Genomic DNA, 18,600 nt, shown 5'->3' on the forward strand with positions numbered 1-18,600 from the left:
CGACCCACCGGCGGACGGCCCACTGATTCTATTGGAGGGCCGGCAAACCGCGGCGTAGCGCAGTCAAGCCAAGTGTCCGCGACTAAGCGTCACGTGAAACGGACAGCATTTGGAACTGATTGGTTACTAAATAGAGTCGCGTAAGCGCAGCAAGAGTAGTGGAAACATGGCCTAGGGACTGCGGACTACAATTTGCGCAAGTAACCAAACAATGTTTACAATTCAATTCAGCGGCCCTTTCAAGCCTTGGGAAAGACGTGTTTCTGCGGATGGCAGGACGGGGCCGACACTTTCTGTGCAGAAAGACCAACTGAGCTCCAGCTTTCCAGAGACGCTATACGGGAGTTGTGCCGCGGTGGTCGCTCAAAATATTTAGACTGACCTCGTAACAATTCTAGTGGAAATCTTGCCACTCGACCATAAAGGGAAGTGAAAGTGAGGCAGGAACCTGGGGAATGTGTCGGTGCATGGGGCGGCCTAGCCGGCTCTCCGGCTTATACCACCACTATAGCTTCCGGCGTGTCAACCGCGTGGACCGCCATACCTACGGCAGCCTATGGCATTTCGCCACTGCGAGAACACAGTACACAGTAGAGGCGAGGCACATCCATTTATTTGGATCTCCAAAAGCATGGGGTCACGAAGCTTGACGGCATTCACATGCAGTTCTGCCATACCGTCGTGATCGGAACGGGTGGCACAAACGGCTTGCGACAAAGACAGTATCGTATTGAAGAACTATCTCCGTGGACGCCGCTTCGAGTAGGTCTGGTCCCGATTTGCCGCGAGCACGCGCGCATTCGCGGAGCTCGCGCAGTGTCACTTTGAGTTGGTTGTACTCTTACAAATATTACTGTTACCACAATCGTTCTAAAATTTCTTTGCTAGATTGGATGCTCAACCGTCAGTTTTGTATTTGGGATTTTATTGTGTTGCATTCCGAGTGTTATGAAGACAGCTATGTCACAAAGCCAGTCGGTGTTCCAGGTGATAAGATAGGGCATGAAGATATGCTTAGGTTTTGGAAATACATATTCTGCTGAGGAATGAAATTTATATTCTAACGTGCAAGCGCCTGAAGAGAGAGACCTTCAGAGCTCTATTTATTTTTGTAAGTGATATTGTTTACGCGTGAACGGCTTCAATTTAATCTCCACCTACTCTTTTATTTCAGAGTGCTTCAGTTCCTTATTGATGTACTGTCTTTGTTCATTCGCTGACTGAGGAGCTGTTCTTGTTTCTGAAGTCTTTTCATTGACTTCGGTACGGCGGTCTGTTTCGGGGTTTTAGTGCGCTATGAATAAAAAAGTTTTATTCCAGCAGGTATTGCTTGCGTATTGTGTGGTAATATCTTTTCTGCACCAATATATGACGTTTGAAGTTTCTGGGAACGAGCTTTCGATGTCATCAATATTCAGGATTAAGCGGAAAGGGAGCAAGAAAGGAAGAAAATCGGCAGTCTTAGCTTGTTCCGCGAAGCCTTTGTGCACTGTTCGCCGCTTCTGGACGTGAGCATACGAATGTGACGCTGCTGAGCCATTTTCTTTTACGCGATAGGGACATTACTCGAAACAATAGACGCCAAAACAAAGACTTCGCGGGTGACCTACGAATATTAGCGTCCATAAAAAGGGTGTGCTGATTTTGCACCAATATTGCTAGAGATGACGAAGGGAGCATCTGATATTTATTTTTACTCAGCATTATGAAAATGCCCAGGGGGAATGCTTAATTTGCAAGAGGGCAAGGTGTTTTATTGCCCAAAACTTACACCCGACATATAATGTAATTGCGATGCTTTCTAACTTCGAACCCGTGGGTGGAGAGTTCATACTTAACTACCGCAACCTCAAAAATGCTGATACCCATATTTGGGTTTGCGGTAGTTAGGTCTTCCGATGGTCGACCAAACAACGTTGGATATACTGTAGCGTATGCAGCTTAGACATAAAACGCATTCAACGTGTTAAGGACGTTTTTTTTTGTGGGATTACCCAGCCTGGTTTCATTATATCTAAAATAAAGCAGTGACAATTTAAAATTCTGTGGCGCTAAACGCTTGTGTCAAAGAAATCATTCGTGGAGTATTGAGGTAATTCCGAGCTTCGGGCTAGTCTTTTGGCCGCCACAACAAAAAGACTATGCAACTTACTTACCCACATCAGGGATTGAGTTTGCGTCCGTGGGGGTGCCTTCGAATACTTAGTGAATTCTTCACGTGTGACAAAATTGGTGCAAACGGCTGCTAGAAGTCGAAACGAACAGAGCGCCTTTCTTGAGCGATACTGCCGGTGCTGAGAACGAGCGAGAGCCAACTTCGCAGGTGCTTCTGACAATGTCGCCAGAATTGTATCCCACTGTCCGCAAGCCGCCATTCTGCCAACTTGTTCCCATTACGATGTCTCCGGCGAGCGGCTGGGCTTTCAAGAAAATGGTGGGGCCACCAGAGATGGGGTCGGCGATGAGAAATCACGGATTCCTACGCAAGGGTTCTCAAACACGCGCTGGTGGAAATGTTTGGGGATGTTCAGATGCATGCCTGGACATGCCTGTGTTTGGACTGCCGTGCAATGTTTTCCCTCGAGTAAGATGCAACATTTTGTTTTCGTTAACTCTGTGCACAAGCTCAGGGAATGCGTCATATAATTCCACAACTTCCAAAGTCACCAACGAAAGCGTGTCCACGTGGAACAAATCATAATTCAGTGGTAAAAAAGCTTGATGGTCAGTATGAACTATGTTACCGTGTGTCTAAACTATTATGAAAACAGAATTTCAGAAAAGCTAGAATTGTCTAAACTAGGCAGGACATTTTCTTGAGATAATAAACTTTTTCCGGTTCAATAAATCGGTTTAGTGTGTTTAGAGGAGATGTCGACAATTTCCAAAGCCCGTTTTTTGAATAGGTTCATGCTTTGCTTGGTTCTACTGAAAAACTTTGTTTTCCCTCACAAATTACCCGCGGACAACTAAAGCGAATGTAGATGTGTTCGTGGTGTCATCATTCTTTGCCCCTTTTATTCAGTTCAGTTTATATTTATTAGCAAAATAAATAAATTACCTATGGCTAGTATACCAATAGTATAGCGATTATATCAACTGTGGTATTTTTATGGGCACCCGTTTGTCCACAGTAGTGCCTCAATTTGAAATATCCGTGCGAAGGGCGACTGGTGCAGTGAATGGGCGGCAAGAATGAGCGTAGTAAAAAGGCAAAGGGAAGGGGGAGGGTAACCTTCACACTCAGGAGGGTAGGGAGGTGTAGAGGCGGTTTGGGAGGGGCTTATACGTCATTCATCCTTAACCTTGGTTAAGGGCGTTACATGAGTCGGTAAAGAAGTCACTGAAGCATCATTTCTTCGATGGCTTCTTTGAAATGGGTGGTGCGGGAGTGGTGCACGGCAGCAGCAGGCAGCTCATTCCAGCCCCTAGATGTTCGAAATAAAAATGCAGAATGGTGGGCGGCAGTATGCGCACTAGCGGGATAAACCGCATTGGAATGGCTGAGTCGGCACGAAAGTTGGCGACCAGGGCTGACAGCGTCGTTTAGGGGCATAGAATAATAAAAACGATGAAAAAGTCAAAGATCTAGCAATTTTACGCCACGCTAGAAGGATGACAAGGTTAGCTCAAAATTTTAGTTTGGTTAAGCTGCTTAACTAGGAGTAATCTCAGTTGATATATCTGGCACCGCGGTTTTGGAACAATTCAGTTGTCTTAGTAACAGTACGTTATTGTGGATTTTGTGCAGATTCTAGCTATGGCCGGCACGTTTTACATAAGTAAAAGGTTAAACAGAAAGCAGGGCGAGGCGCAAGTTTCTTCCAAGATAGCCAACAGCATGGTTAAGCATCATTGCTAATGTTTACGATATATGATGACCACGTGAGTTGTGAAGTTACATTACACTCTAAAAAAAAAGAGAGTCCAAAGGGAGTCGTCGCTGCAAGGACTCCCTTAGACTCTACTAAGACTCTCTTTTACGCTCCACGACCCTCTTTAAAACAGGGAGGGGTCACGGGACCCTTGCACTTTGCAATGGGAGTCACGGGTCAACAGCATTTTTAGCATATATTTATTGACTGATTGAATTTCCACAGTGATACTTAGGTTTGTTGCTACCGCATTGCAAGATTTAGTGGCGCAGATACAAAAACATGAAAAGGGCACACAGGTGTGTGTCCCGTGACTTTGTCCGCTTCTGCGAAAACGGTACAAAATTTGATTTTCTAGGACTGTAAAGCATAAAAAATCTAACGCTGTTTATGGAACACACAAGGTTGAAACGCCAAGCTTTCTACGATACAAACGCAAAGTCCACAATGCAAAGTGCTGAGCTAAGCTAATGTGGTGTTTATGATTTTTAGTGATTTTATGATTTTATGATTTTTGGTGTTTATGATCTGAATATGCTGCTTCGGTTAGCTCAGTGTTGTCATTGATTTGGACTTTGGCGGATAGGAGTGTGGACTTTTCATTTGTATCGGAGAAAGCTTCGCCTTTTTCATCCTGCTCCTCTTCGTCTTCTTATTATTCTTTTTCAATATGTGCCCTCCAAATTTGTACAGTTGCCTTTCCTACTTCGCGTTTTAACAACTACACCACAATTTGCCCTCCCATTGTTTAAAGTTGGCTTTCCTGCGCTGAGTTTATCATCATCATCATCACCACCATAAGCCCTCCCATTTGATAAAGCTGGCTTTCCTGCAGTGCGTACAGGCGTAAAAGCGCCATGAGTGGGCATAGAGAGCTTCACTTTAACAATTTTTTTGAATATGTCGTATCAGAAAGCAATCATCTACAATACATACCATACCTGTGGTAGCCAAATTAGTTTGTTCTTACAATTGTCGGTAACTATGGGCGAATGAAAATGCTAAAGTGCGCAAAGACTAGCAAATATTTTAACATTGCATAGAAACCACATGTAACAATAACACAATATACTTAATATATACGAATTAAAGTCTTTACTGCAATGCTGTTCAATGTTGATGAAATAAGCAGAAAGTATGATTGACATTGCTTCTGTATATGATTTAAATGGGTTGTCTATTTTCTACGTTAAAAACATTGCCAACTGTGCACCGGATAACGCTCTGCGAATAAGAACACGAATAAAACTATGCTTCGTAATATATATTGCTACGCAACTAAATGGCCTTCTCAGGAACCCTACAAAATAGGCGGGAGAATATCAGGACGTGTGGCGTGTGTGTGTGTGTAACTAGCTTTTGCGCCACAATTCTGCCGCTCTACAATTCAGCCTCTTTATGCACGATGCACGATGTTGCGTGCCTGCTTTCTTGCAAAGCTTCGTTGTCGTGCAACAAAGCCTACTTTACTGCAGATGTTATTCTCATTCGCGTTTTACCAATTAAGCAGTATGTTCAATGCTTCATGTGCCACTAGTAATTTTGTACATTAAGTACATGTCGATGTAAGGCATCGTACTTGCGCGAGTACAGAGCTCTGTGTTCAGATGTCGCGTAAACTTACACCAAGCTGACCGACCAAAAAGCAGAATTCAAGTGTTAGCCATTCAAATCCTTACTTGTAGTTGCTTTTATTCAATAAAAACTACTTCATATTGCGACAATCTTTTTATTTGAATGATTAATGCATGTTTCCCACAATTATTATATATTTGAACCTGTGTGCGAGCGTCGCCTCTTTCAGTGCGTTTAAAAAAGCCGCCAAGTAGTCACGTGACTGATTTGCGTTCGTTTTATAAAAACTTGTGTACATTACGTAAAACGTACATATATAAAAAGTTCCTGCCAGAACCAGATTTCTTTTGTCTAGCGTTTGCTTTAAAACTCAATAACAAGAATACAAATGCAAATATTTTAGACAACGCGAATCAATAGAATCCACTGCGAGCCAAGTGGAGTAAGCCAGTGAGTGGCGCGAAGGTGGCGAAGGCAGCGGGGCGAGTTGACGCATTTTTGTCGAATTCGCGTATCAAAACCGCTGCGGGATGGAAACGGCGTGACACCGGTATGAAATTTGCTGTGCGGAATTCATTGCGCACCGCCTGAAATCGTCTACTAGAGTTCTTCAGTTCGGCAAGTCGACGGCGTGCTACGGTTGAATGCGAAGCCGGAACAAAGGCTGTGTCATCGTGTTTTTTCACGTGAGTACTGTCCCTGCTAATAATACCAAGTGAAATAGTTGTCTCGGTTAACTTTCCGGACACATGCCGAAAAAGTTGCATATGCTGTGCTTGTTTGCTTGCTGCCTGGCGCCTCGTAAGCATTGTGAAATCTCTCCTTCGCCCCCTCCTCCCTATTTGAGACTGTTAATTCCGTGAAGTGCGCTTCGAAGCTATCGCGCTCGCGAGACCGGCTGCCGCCGCCGCGACCGTCCTTCCTCGCGGCTGCTCGCGGTCTGCGGGCCGCGATATGCGTCGTTGAACTGCCGTACTCCCTGTTCTGTGGCCGCACTCGCTCGCCAACGCGCCCCTACAGCGTACGCGTTGACCGTGTGCTGGCGGCGTTGTCGGGAAAAAAAAAAGTTGGCAAGAGGTGAGGACGCAGGAAATGTAGTTCAACAGATGAGAAATTGCAATGTGCAAGGGGGATAAAATAGTATGCAAATGCAGGACACGGAGAGAGAGTTCGGGCCGCGCGCCAGCGAGCGAGTACGGCAGTTCCACAACGCCTGACGTTGCCAAGCTTCACGAGCTAATGACGAAGCCCGTCTTTGAGTTCACGTAGAGTTCACAGGGGCACAGAATTCATATACGTGGAAATTGGAGGTGAAAGGCGGACATGTGGCCCCGCAGGGAATTAAGTCTCGGTGTGTGTGTGTGGGGAGGAGGGGTATTTTATAGCGCCTACGAGGCGCCTGTTCTAACTTGTTCATGCCGTCCGTATTCTTCAGCACACCCTCCTTTTGCCCTCGTCCATTAGCCCACGTCAAGCTTGTCTCTAGCACTACTGTTGTGTTCGCTGTCTAACGGCTGCTTTTTGCACTATCGGTCGCAGAAAACCATTTGACTGTTGGGCGGAGCGGTACAATTCTGTAATACACGGCGCTAGTTTGCAATGGCAGGCTAGTCAAAAGTGTGTCAAGTGTTCCCTTTTTATTCTGTAGTTTTCTTCTTTGACGTTTCGTGAAATAACAAACCGAACTACAAAAAAAAACAGTACATGGGGGGTGGGGGGTGTAAATCGTTTTGAACCCTTTGGTGCAGCGTCTTTTTAACACTGGTCTGCCCGCATAGGCAAACTTGTTGGGACCGTTTAGTGTCCTTTTTATGGGGAAAAGCCATTATTAATGGCATATTGGCTTGTATTGTCACGTTCGCGCGATATTTGCAGGTAAAGAAAATAGGCCCCAATGCAAAATGAATTAATATAGGCATCGAAAGAAGCCTGGAGCATGCTAAATATTCTTTTGAAGGTAGGTTGTGCTTTTTATGATCACATAGACGGACACAAGAAAACTACGTACAATTTCACGAGTAGACGGCGCCATCTTCTCGTGAAAGCGTGCGTTTTTCTTGTGCCCGTCTCTGGGATCGTAACAAGAGCAACTTACCTTCAAAAGCTTACACCAACTAGCCCGACATAAAGCTGTGCAAAATATTACATGTCCTGATCACACACTCAGAGTGTACTTTCTGTATTTAGTGAGTCGCCTGTTTGCATCATTATTGTCTGCCAGACATGTTGTCACTTGGGCATTACTCCAGCGTGCAGACCAGTGTTGCACAAGTAGACATGCTTCAGCGCTCTTCCTGTCACCCTCATCTTTTGCGCAGTCTTTGTGCGCCATAAATCAACTAGCCAGCAACCAAGTCTTCATCTTCCCTCTCGTTATATTTCGTATGTACTGTATTACAGAGGCATAAACACATCAGCTTGTCTACATTAATTAAGGAGGAGGTGCTCAAGCAAGGAACAAGGTTCGGGTGGAGGCCGATCGCGGAACCAGAGGACTCTGAAGCTGGTGAGCTAACCAGGACTGGAGATGGGCCTGCGGATTCTGTGTACCAGAGGTTCCAGACGAGCGAGTTGGCTTGCAGACAACCGGGCTCGGTTCTACACCTGGCCGCGGTTGGTGGCCACGGCCCAGGATGGATCACCACACCTGCCACGCAGGGCGGGGTGCTGCCTGTGCTGCTTTGTCCGAGCAGTACATGCATTCGGGGGCCAATGCTCTGCTGCAACCTGGACCGACGATGACCCGCGGCACACATCGCTGAATGGTGCTTCTCGTGTTGGTGAGAGCATTTCCGTTTTTCTCTTCGCTTGTACTGGATTTCGGGGGCTGCACATTGACCCTTGTGTCCTTGTTTGGTGCTAAGTTTCCCTTTCACCGTTCGCCATTGTAACTCATTCTGTTTCCTTTCTCCCGAGTTCCGTGTGAACGTGTCACACTCCTGCAAGGCCAAGAGAACCTTCACATCAACAATTAATTTTTCCCGAAAGGTTAGAGTGTCAAGCACCATACACTTGGCTGTTTGGCATGGAAAGACCCAGCATTTGAAACATGTCATAACAGCAGGTAAAATCTTGCAGGGCTGCAGATTTTCATCGACATGGCTGTGTGAGGTTATGCGGGTTTGTAGTAGGTTTCAGGGGATATAAAATTTGCTTGTGCCTGCTTTGGACTGGCCCTTGAGACTTCGAATTGCTTGTGCGGTTGACGTCTGTGTAAAATTGTCATTTGTTGCAACTGCTCCTGCCCTTACTTTTTGCCTTGACCTTTGGCTCTATCAGGTATGGCTGCTCTTAATCCTCAAGTCCTGTGGATGTCCATGCTCACGGGGTCTTTGCCTTTTTGGAGGTTTGTATTACACTTGTCTCTATCTTAGTTCTTTCAGTTCAGCTCATAACCACCATTTGCTCTTCTAGAGATCGCATAAATATTGTTGATTTCAAATTAATTCCAAATAACGGTTGGCTGCTGTTATTGCACAAAGGCATCTTTGGATGTTAAAATGCTGTGAAAATTGCTAAAAATTGAACCTTGGTGTCACTTCTTTTTTATTCCCAGAGAGGTTGTGTCAGTTTTGTGCTTTTCGTTTACGCACCAAAGGCTTCACATAAAAAAACCAAAGCTTCATAATACTAATGGGTCATTCCACGCGAAACGTTCTGGCCCAAAAATTGGCCACCGCCAATTCCGTTGAGAAAAGCAGGTGAAGGAATCGTGAAATACTATGAATACGTCGAAACCTTCATACAACAGCTGTAGAAACCCTAACGAGGATTTGAATATTCAGACAGATTTGATCAGTGGACAAAGCTTCCTCAAGGCAATGTTACACTAAAATAATGCCGAGCACGGCAAACACTAGTTCGGAAAAGTTTTTTTTCCACCCTCCGGTTTTGCGAGCAATGTAACCAACATAAATGAAAACATGCAAACCAGTTATTCTCGATAGCACAAAGGCAAAGGAGACTGGGAGAGGGTAAAATGGGGGACATAAGAAAAGGAGGGCTGGTCAGCCTTAAGAGCAGAAATTGACAAAGGGAGCAATAGAAGAACGGAAACTTGAAGGGAACAGTGCAACAACGCCTTCCCCTTCCCAGAGGGCTCAAATTGGTGCGAGGGGCCAAATATGGCCTACCGTCGAAACAAAATCTAAGTAAAATTATCAGGCTAGATACAAGTTGTTCCAGACGGAGTTCACTATGTGCGGTGCGGCTTCTGTCTTCACTTGCGGCAACTTTTGCTATGTATATTGCACATCTGATATGTTTAATCATTTTTGTGGACCACAACACAGGAAGAAGCAGTTTTCCTCCCTTCATTGACCAGGGCAGTAGTCTGATGTGAAGTGAAGTTTAGAAGCGAACACATGCCCAGAAAATGCTAGGAAAACACCTAAGAGGACGTGGTGGAGAAACGCCACTCTAATGTAGCAGGGCCGGCAGAAGACTCTTGTCTGTCGACATTTTTTAGTGCTAGCCCATATTGCGTCTCTCATGCCAAAGCCTCAGTGAGAATATTCTGTGTTGCTTGCGTATTTCTGACTAATGTATTTCCGGCTTGGAAGGGAGCCGAGTGAGTACTGAAAAGCTAGTTCTTTCAAACTAAACAAAGCTGTATTCAGTCTTTATGGACCCTTTACTGCATGTGTTATTGCTTGCTTGCTGCAGAAACAGTGCTGACGTCATCTGTGTGTTTACAGTAATTCCGCGTTTTTCACAAACTTGTAATCCAGTTCCACTTCTAATACTGCTAAATGAAAGTAGTGCGGAAGTAGAGACCCTGATAATAAAGAAATTGTTAATACACCGTGAAAATATGAGGAACGTAGCAATTACCACATTGCATTTGTTAAGCTGGAGCCCTGTGGATATTTTTCCTTATGGCCTCCTCTATACTCTTTTGTTGGTCCCCCACATCTTATTAATTTCCATGTCACAGTGATATGTATTTTTTTTATCATTAGATGCAAGAGGGGTGGATACACTGTCCTGCGGCCTGTTTTGCTGAATGAAAGTGGTGTCGAAGCCTTCAGAGAAGCACTGGTAAGTACAGCAGTAATTACTTATAATGAAATCACTTCGCAGGAGCTTTGGAAAAACTGAGTGTTGCTTCTTTGTGTGGTTTTAGAATTTTTAGAAAAACGGTTGTGTCAGCGAAATTGCCTAAATTTCTTGGAATCGTTCCCAGTCTTCAAAAATCATCTATCGATTTCTCTATAATCTCGCTCCGAATAATCTTCGGAAAAAAAAACCCCGAAGAAGCAGACAAAAAAGGCATATTTTGAGCTACTAGCTACCAACCTTCAAAACAACTACCTGGTTTGATAACCACGCCACCACTGTGACACCGTGACACACCTCCTAAATTTCCCCTACGGACCCTGGCATCAATGAATATCTTGATGTGTGGGTGGGTTTTGTATTTTTAAGCTATTTTGGCAGTGATAACGCTCGTTTCTCACGAAATGGTCTTCCAGATCGGCCTAGTCATGCTAATACTACAAGCAATTAGGTTAACGCTCCCATATTCAACTCGTAAAAAGCTCTCACACAGTTGCAATTTCAACAACTTCAGCCAACGTAGTCATGAATAAAATGAGCCACTAGAAAAACAGTTGTCTTTAGTAACAGTTTTCCAAGAAAAATAGCTTGGTTGAATTTGTCTCATGACAGCTGATTAAAGCTAGAGTTTGAAGGTAATTCTTTTTCTGTGAACGAAGCGATGCTTCCTACTACTAAAACCTGTCCCGAACATCAAAACGCTCGAGACGGCCCGAAAATCCAGAAGCTGCCGTATGCATTGCGATGCTCGCTAAGTACACTACTTCTGGCGTTGACGCTGATATCTGCTAAGAATAGACTTCGGAATATGGCACGCAGACAGGGCGGTAACTTTCTTTTTATCGCAGAAAGTCTACCAATTTTTGGGGTCTAACAAAACATTTTTGTGTAAACATATTGATTAGGCACATTCTGCATCAGCTCAAAATGCAGATTATTCGATGCCCTTTCCAACAAGAGCAGATTCGCAAATTAACAAAATCGGTTTTTGGCCAAACGTTGCAAATATGGATAAGTTGTGTATATCAGTTCGCAAATAGTTTAAAAAGTTTGGAGTATAATTTTTGCCAAACATAAAAAACACATCTTGGAAAAAAGTTTAGCTGCCCAGTACAATTTGTCAGATATGAAAAACATGTTACCATGTGTGGTGCCCTCGTTCTGCAGTGAAGCCCTACCTCTGTTTCAAAATATGCAATTTCGGATAGTTTACTGAAAAAAATCGGGTGGTTTGGCATTATTAGAGGCACTAATTTGTCCCCACATGATGTAGAAACATCTTGTCAATGGTTGACATCGCATTAATGGTCAGGTAAAAATTCGGGATAGGACAAAAACTGCTTGGGGCTGAAAACAAAACTCGGTCACTGTCAGTTTACTATCATGCACCTGTTGAAGCTTTCACTTGCTGGTTGTTATAATCTTCTGGCTCACTTTTCTAACCCTGCTTTCAGGAATGAGGTGCGATGCACTGGAACAGTGCCCAGCTAGCTATCCCCGAGTAACTGTTGCGTGACAAATGAAAAAGGCGTTCAGCTCTATGAGCCTCCTGCATTGCACCTCCACCTAACATTTTAGAAAACAAACAATACCAAACTTGTGGCAGACTCTGTCAGAATATGTAGTTGTACTGAGGAGCAACTCTAGACCTCCGAAAATATCCTCGTACAGAATCAAAACTGAAGCCAATTTTAAGCTCTCTCTCTTTGCCTTAACTGATGTCCGATGACTTGAGGTTATCAATTGACTTTCAACTGGAACTCTTATTGCACAAGTAAGGCATGGGTGAAGTGAAATCACAAACGGCATGCTTTTTTTTAGGAAAAGTAGTGGGCAACGAAGGCGTTAAGGCAAATCGGGTTGAAGTTCTCTGTCTAGTAGTGCCAAATATAAATTGCGCAATGCAGAAATGAAACAAATGACAGGAAAAGGGCTGAAAATGCTAAGTGCACTTGTCAGACATGCGGAGACATCCACGAATACTTTGACTGAAAAAAAGCTACCCGTCCTGTAAACCAAAGCTCACTAGTGCATACCTGGTGTCATTTTCTGGTAGTTCTCACCTTTAAACGCAGACGGATTGCAGAGCTGACGACATCATTTGATACTTGACTTCTGTGAGCCATTTGATCAAAAAATTTAATGTTAATGCAGCGTAACCACAAGTGACATCCTTTTTTGTATAGCGCAGCAGCCATGGCACCTATCGAAACAACACATGCTGCTCAACCCTCAAAAACACCGTCAGAAATTTCAGTGTAGCCAGAGCAGGAAAATTAGAACTGATTCTAAAACTGCAGTGCCTAGACTAACCAGTGGGATGCGTTAGTTGCAAGAGAAATGACAACATGGATATCAGGAATATACAGCATTGATCATCGGTGATCGGTGCTTTATATTGCCGATTTTATGTGGCAGTTTTTTGCAAGGTGAGGTGTGTATGTTTTCTCAGAAGGGAGCGTTGCTGCTGCGCTTGATAAAAAAGCATGCGACTCGTGGTCATGCTGCATTACTATGGAATTTTCTTGATCAAAAGTCTTCCAGCAAGATACCAAATCATTTTGCCAGTTTTGCAATCCGATGGCAGTGACAGATGATAATTACCTGGAAATGACAACAGCTTTCCACTACTGAGCTTTGGTTGAAAGAAAGGGTCGTTTTATTTTGTGAAAGCTTATTTCTGAAGGTTCCCCGCATGTGTATCAAGTGGACCTGGCATTTTCAGCCACTTTCCAGCAGTTTTCATTCTGTTTGTGTGTTGCAAACCTAATATTTCGTGCTACTACACAGTTACCCAACTTCAAGCCGATTTGCCATAGCACCCCCGTCGCCTTCTAGTATTCCTCGAAAAAAGAACGCCTTTTGTGATATCGCTTCACTCATGCCCTACTTTTGGGATAACAGCTCCAGCTGAAACTCAAAAAATAACACCAAGTCATCGGATATCAGTTCAGACAAGTAGAGATTTCCAATCAGCCTTGAACACTGCCAGCTGTTCACTGACCAGTTTTGTTAGTATGAGGCTATTTTTGGAGGTCTAGTGTTGCTTCTTACTGCAACTGTCTATTCTGGCAGTCTCCAAAAGGTTTGATATGGTGCCTTTTTGAAAATGTTAGGCAGCACTCTTTTCGCCGTGCGAAAGCTTGCTGGGCACAATTCTAGTGCATCGCAAGTTATTCCTGCAACCAGGGCTACCATAGCGAGTCAGAAGATGACAATAAACCGCAAGTGGATGTTCTGGTAGATAATTGATCATCAGAATGTCAACAAAAATGCACCACTGAGATTGGTTTTAAATTCCAAGCGGATTTTTTGGCATATCTTGCTTGCCGTGAATCTGGTGCTTGCTGTAGTCGTAGTCCTTAATAAGATGTTTTTACATCACATGGGGACTAAGTTGGGCCCCTAATAATATCAAACCATTTTAGAGAACCATCCAAAATTGTGTATTTTGGAATGAATGTTCGGCTTCACCACGAGACGCGGGCACCATGCGTGCAAGCACCACGTGGGCACCACGGGGACAAATTAATTTGCACTAGTGATTTTTTTCTTGGACAGGATTTTTTAATGTAAACCTTCAAAATGCGTATTCTAAATTTTTTCCACTATGGGTGGTTTGTTATACACAACTTCTTTTTTTTTTCATTTTTCTTTACGGTGACAAAAGTTTGATTTGGGTTTTTTTTGCGATCATTATTTATGCAAACATTACACAACACAACTGGTGCTAGCAAGGGCGTTGAATCATCCGCATTTTTGCCACTGCACTATGTGCCTAACCAACACATTTAGCAAAAAGAAATGTTTTCTTAGAGCCCTAAAAACTGGTCAATTTTCTGCGGTAACAAAAGAGTTGAAATCAACGCTGGTGTAAGCTTTACTGCATCACTCTGAATTTGTGCAGAGAAGCCCCTCTAGTGCATGAGAAGTTCGAGAACAAAAAGTTGGACATCCAAAGTCAATAAATTGGGATAGGGAAACTAATTATTGTGGCATGTCCCATCAAGGCTGTAGTGTCAGCTTTACTGCATCGCTCACAACTCGTGCAGAAAAGCCCATCCAGGGAATTAGAAACTTTGGAACAAGTTTTGTGCCAAATTTAATTAAATGAGAAGTTAAAAAATCAGGGTACGGAAACTAAACGCGTTGACAATAATTCAAATAGACAAGTGGTTTAAAATTTTTTCTTGTGGCCACTAAAAACATGAAGAAACCGAGGCACGTAACAAGGCAGTGGTGCCCTTTGTACTGACAACTTAGGTTTCTTTTCCATCAGTAATAGGTGTGATCTCGATAACTACAACTGTAAGCATTATTTAGTGCTTCATGCTTTCACTTAAGCTAAAAACTGTTGAAGGAAAAAAACTAAACGGGGTGCAGACATTGCATGCAGAGTAGAAAATATAGTCAGCGTATTGAATAATTTAAAAAAAGCGTTAAAGTTAATCAGTGAAGCGTAGATAGAAGGTTCAGGCAAATTGCTATCAAGCCTAAAAGCAAAAGAAAAGCGCAACAAGCAGCACACCCAGCGGTTTTTGCCCAGGGAATGGGGGGGGATCTATGATGTGTCGTTCCCATCTGGAAAGTCGATGTATCCAATTTGTCACTTGGCTTTTTGCATGTACCCACTCATTGCGAATCATGCAAGTACAAGCCTTTCTAGGGCCAAGTTTTGACTTCTGCAAAGAAGCTAAAGCACTGATTCGGGAGCTTTCAGATGTTTATTACATAAAAAACAGGAGCACAGTGAACCTGTATTGCAATGAGCTTGAATATTTAGACACTTCGCTATGATTCCTTTGTTACCATTGTGCGGCCCACTATTAAAGGGTGTTATTTTAGACGATGCACTCAATAAACTTAGTTGCAAGCAAGTGCTTGTCCTATCATCTTCTTTGTCATGTGCTATGGACTCGACTTTTTAAGAACTATGTACCAACTTGCCTCATGCTTTTTACTGAACAGTTTGAGTTAGACTTTGTACCCCTCCAGTGTTTTGCAGTGTGGAGCATGCCCTTTGTGCAGCAGGTGTCTCAGTTCACTTACTGCTTTGTTACTCGTGCTGCCTTTAAGCTTTACATAGATATTTTCATACCATCAAAAGGGGGGAGTAGCAGCCTTTTGCACTCATAAATTCTTAGTCTCCCTCCCTGGAGCTTTCAGATCCTCTTTATGGATGCAATAATTTTTGAAGCTTTTGCATTTCTGGGGTGTCCATATGTAACTTCATACATTATACATATGTTCCCTCATACAAAACATTTCATAACAAAAGCCAAATTGTGAAGCAAGGAAATGTAATGGCAAGAGGTGTGCTCCTCGCCCTCTTTTTTGTCAGGCACTGGGCAGTTAGCCTGTTGTTGATGATTTTACTGTGCTGGCTACAATTTCATTTTGCTTTTGTCTTATCGTTCAATTTCTTTTCATTGATATTTCTGGCAGGTCCGAGACAAGGCCTGGTCCGAGACGCCAGGACCCGAGGACACCTTGCAACGCTTGTGCACGGCCTGTGAAGATTTCTGGATTGACTTCATGGACTTGCGTAAGAAGTCTGCCTTAGAAAAACAGCAACAAGGAAAGAAGCCTTTAAAAATTATTGCAATTTATTTCCACACCAGTTTAACCTTGCACCAGCAGGTATGCAAAGCTGGTTAAAACAAAACTTGTTTTTGTGATTTAATATCATGCCTGTTAGTCTAGCAAACCTGTGTTGTGACAAGCCATAGCAAGCAGTAAAACATGCTTAGTGTATCTGTATTTTTAGGCTATTTGCTGGTTATTTTGTAATTTAAAACAGTTGTGATACCCTAAGCTGGCTTTTCATTCAAATGTGTATCACTTTCGTCTTTAATAAAATAATTTTCAAATACTTTTGGTTTGCTTTGCTATACTTGTATGAAACTGCTCATGAAGCTGCATGCATGTAGGCTAAAATTGCACTTGCACGTATACTGCAATGATTCCACCACCAGTATTACTGACCATCTCTGGGAAGGTCACCCATACACTTCCACGACTCTGTCGCCATAAGCATCACGGGACTCTTTAAAAAGGGGCGTCCTCACAACTCTTGTTACAGGGTCGCAATGATCATCAGGCAGGAGTCCCGTGACTCTCTTTTTTCTTTAGATAGGTCAGTGCTGACTCTAAGGAGGTAGTCACCCATATTCTACTGTGACTACTGTGACGGGGTCCGTGTGACCCCCTTTCAATAAGAGTAGCGTGACTCTGCGAAAGGGGTCGATGAAGAGTCAAATCTGTGGCGAGTAAATACCCCCCAAAGAGGGTCACAGGGACTCCTTTTTTTCTTAGTGTGTAGTGCGAGGTATTTACGCGAATTAACTGGTGTAATATCAGAATTAAAAATAAAGTATTTAGCGGGTGAGTAAGCCGATGTAGTGTGAAGTGATAAGACACTTGTTTTCTCAATAATAAATGACATAAGCCATTTTTCTCAATATAATTGAATCAGAGAGAGATCACATTATGAGGTTAGTATTGTGGATGGGACGATGAATTACGGAGTCATTAGTGAGAAGGCGGATGTTAGAAGATTTGTTATTAGGGACGCAGTTAGAAAAAGCAGATGGGCAAGACGGCTAGCCTGAGATACGCCAGAAGATGAAGGGGAAAAAGAGGAACAGTGGTTCTTAGCATAAACGAATGGTTGGCTCGTTATTTGAACTGCCACACATCCAATTAAACACCAGAGCGTAAGATTGAGGCGGAAAAGCTTAAATAGTAGCCTTTGATGAGAAATTTTAATTAAGCACTTCACTAAATCAAAGAAAAGGGCGTCTACAGGCATGTTACCGATGCTGGAACTCAGGTCCTCAATGACCAGAGAAAGCTGTGTGCCACATTACCATCATTTTTGGATTCCATGTTAATCACTGTGAAATAAATTGTTGAGTTAAAAATTGTACGACTTGAGAATATATGACATGTACATTAATTTAGAGCACACACTTGTGATGAAAACCGGATGACAATTATTAGGTGAAGACGAAGCACTTTCCTTTGGGGCAGGAATGATCCTGCCGAGCGTCCAGTCCTCCGGCACCACACGGCGTAAAAGTGACTGCTGAAATTTGTGGGAGAGAACAATGCAAGTTACCAAGTTAGTGTTATCTTAGTGCCAAAGCGCTAGCCCAGCTGGAGTGGTTTGTCGTGCCATATCAACGCATTTTTTGTTCTTCAGACGCTTGAGGGAGCTATTGAACCAAGGTAACGACAGCCGCTACGAAACTGAGATAGTGGGAGTGTACTTATTGATGAGCTCATCACTTTTACTCTTGAACAAGGACCACTTAGTTTCAAGGCGGCGTTGAAAAAAGCGGGTTAGATAGCAATGACTGAGTATGTATATTTTATTGTAATATCAGCATAGTTTCCCCTTTCATCAAGTGCGATTGTATTTTTGGAACGTTTAGTGGGTAGTAGTTGATTTGAAAATGTGGCAGACAGAACAGCGTAGTCTCTGATCTCGAAGAGGGATAATAAAGAAGCAAGGCTTGCGGGATGTAACGTCAGGGATGTTTGCGGAGCGCTCTGTAACTATTGTTGGAAAGAAAACAAGTTGACACCAACCAAAATTTAAGCACGTGTTAACAAATTAACTGTGAGCATTGTTTTTCGACAGTCTCAACATGATGTTGGACCAGGTTTTTTCAGTAGAGTTGAAGTGACCTACTAAAATAACGGGAACAATAAATTAAAAGGTATGTAAGAGATAAAGTACATCGTGGAAGTTTGACGCAAATGAAGCGCCAGCGTTGGAAGGGCTGTAGCATATTCCAATGATAACTGGTGCTTATGAGTTTTTGCAGCCGACGAACATGATTTCGATAGAAGGGTTAATGGCCAGTTCAGTGCAATTTCTAGGATAATGCCGTAGATTAACCCAACAGAATAGAATAATATAACAACCGAATAAAATAACCCAATTTGGCGATGGGATAACCTGGTAGATTGGTTATGGAGAAAAAAATTAGGAAATAGGAAGAAGAGGCGCGTAGTTTTATAAAGCAAATACGAAACACAGCCGGACCAAGGTCCTTAACATCGTCATCTACAGTCGCCACTGATG

The 18,600-nt window shown here is 43.2% G+C and overlaps 1 protein-coding gene across 2 annotated transcripts; it reads left to right on the forward strand.

Moving 5' to 3' along the window:
- Positions 1-5,367: 5,367 nt before the first annotated feature.
- Positions 5,368-16,348, forward strand: LOC144158168 (uncharacterized). 2 transcript variants are annotated; one of them, XM_077688843.1, is made up of 6 exons: positions 5,368-6,136; positions 7,851-7,956; positions 8,033-8,230; positions 8,730-8,796; positions 10,412-10,490; positions 15,954-16,348. In XM_077688843.1, exons 1-6 carry the CDS (start codon positions 6,095-6,097, stop codon positions 16,164-16,166), a joined length of 705 nt encoding a protein of 234 aa, XP_077544969.1. In that variant the 5' UTR covers positions 5,368-6,094; the 3' UTR covers positions 16,167-16,348. The 2 variants fall into 2 exon arrangements, with proteins under 2 accessions (XP_077544969.1, XP_077544970.1); XM_077688844.1 differs by having other exon boundaries at positions 7,887-7,956.
- The last annotated feature ends 2,252 nt before the right edge of the window (positions 16,349-18,600 follow it).

Source organism: Haemaphysalis longicornis, unplaced genomic scaffold, assembly GCF_048455015.1.
Source record: "Haemaphysalis longicornis isolate Haplotype H1 unplaced genomic scaffold, Haemaphysalis longicornis Haplotype H1 scaffold_10, whole genome shotgun sequence".
Classification (NCBI taxonomy): domain Eukaryota; kingdom Metazoa; phylum Arthropoda; class Arachnida; order Ixodida; family Ixodidae; genus Haemaphysalis; species Haemaphysalis longicornis.

Excerpts from the sequence above, each read along its gene's own strand:
- LOC144158168 (XM_077688843.1), top strand. The coding sequence starts at position 6,095 with ATGCGAAGCCGGAACAAAGGCTGTGTCATCGTGTTTTTTCAC. Across the intron at positions 8,797-10,411 it reads GGGTCTTTGCCTTTTTGGAG|ATGCAAGAGGGGTGGATACA; the intron begins GTTTGTATTACA and ends TTTTATCATTAG. Across the intron at positions 10,491-15,953 it reads AAGCCTTCAGAGAAGCACTG|GTCCGAGACAAGGCCTGGTC; the intron begins GTAAGTACAGCA and ends TATTTCTGGCAG.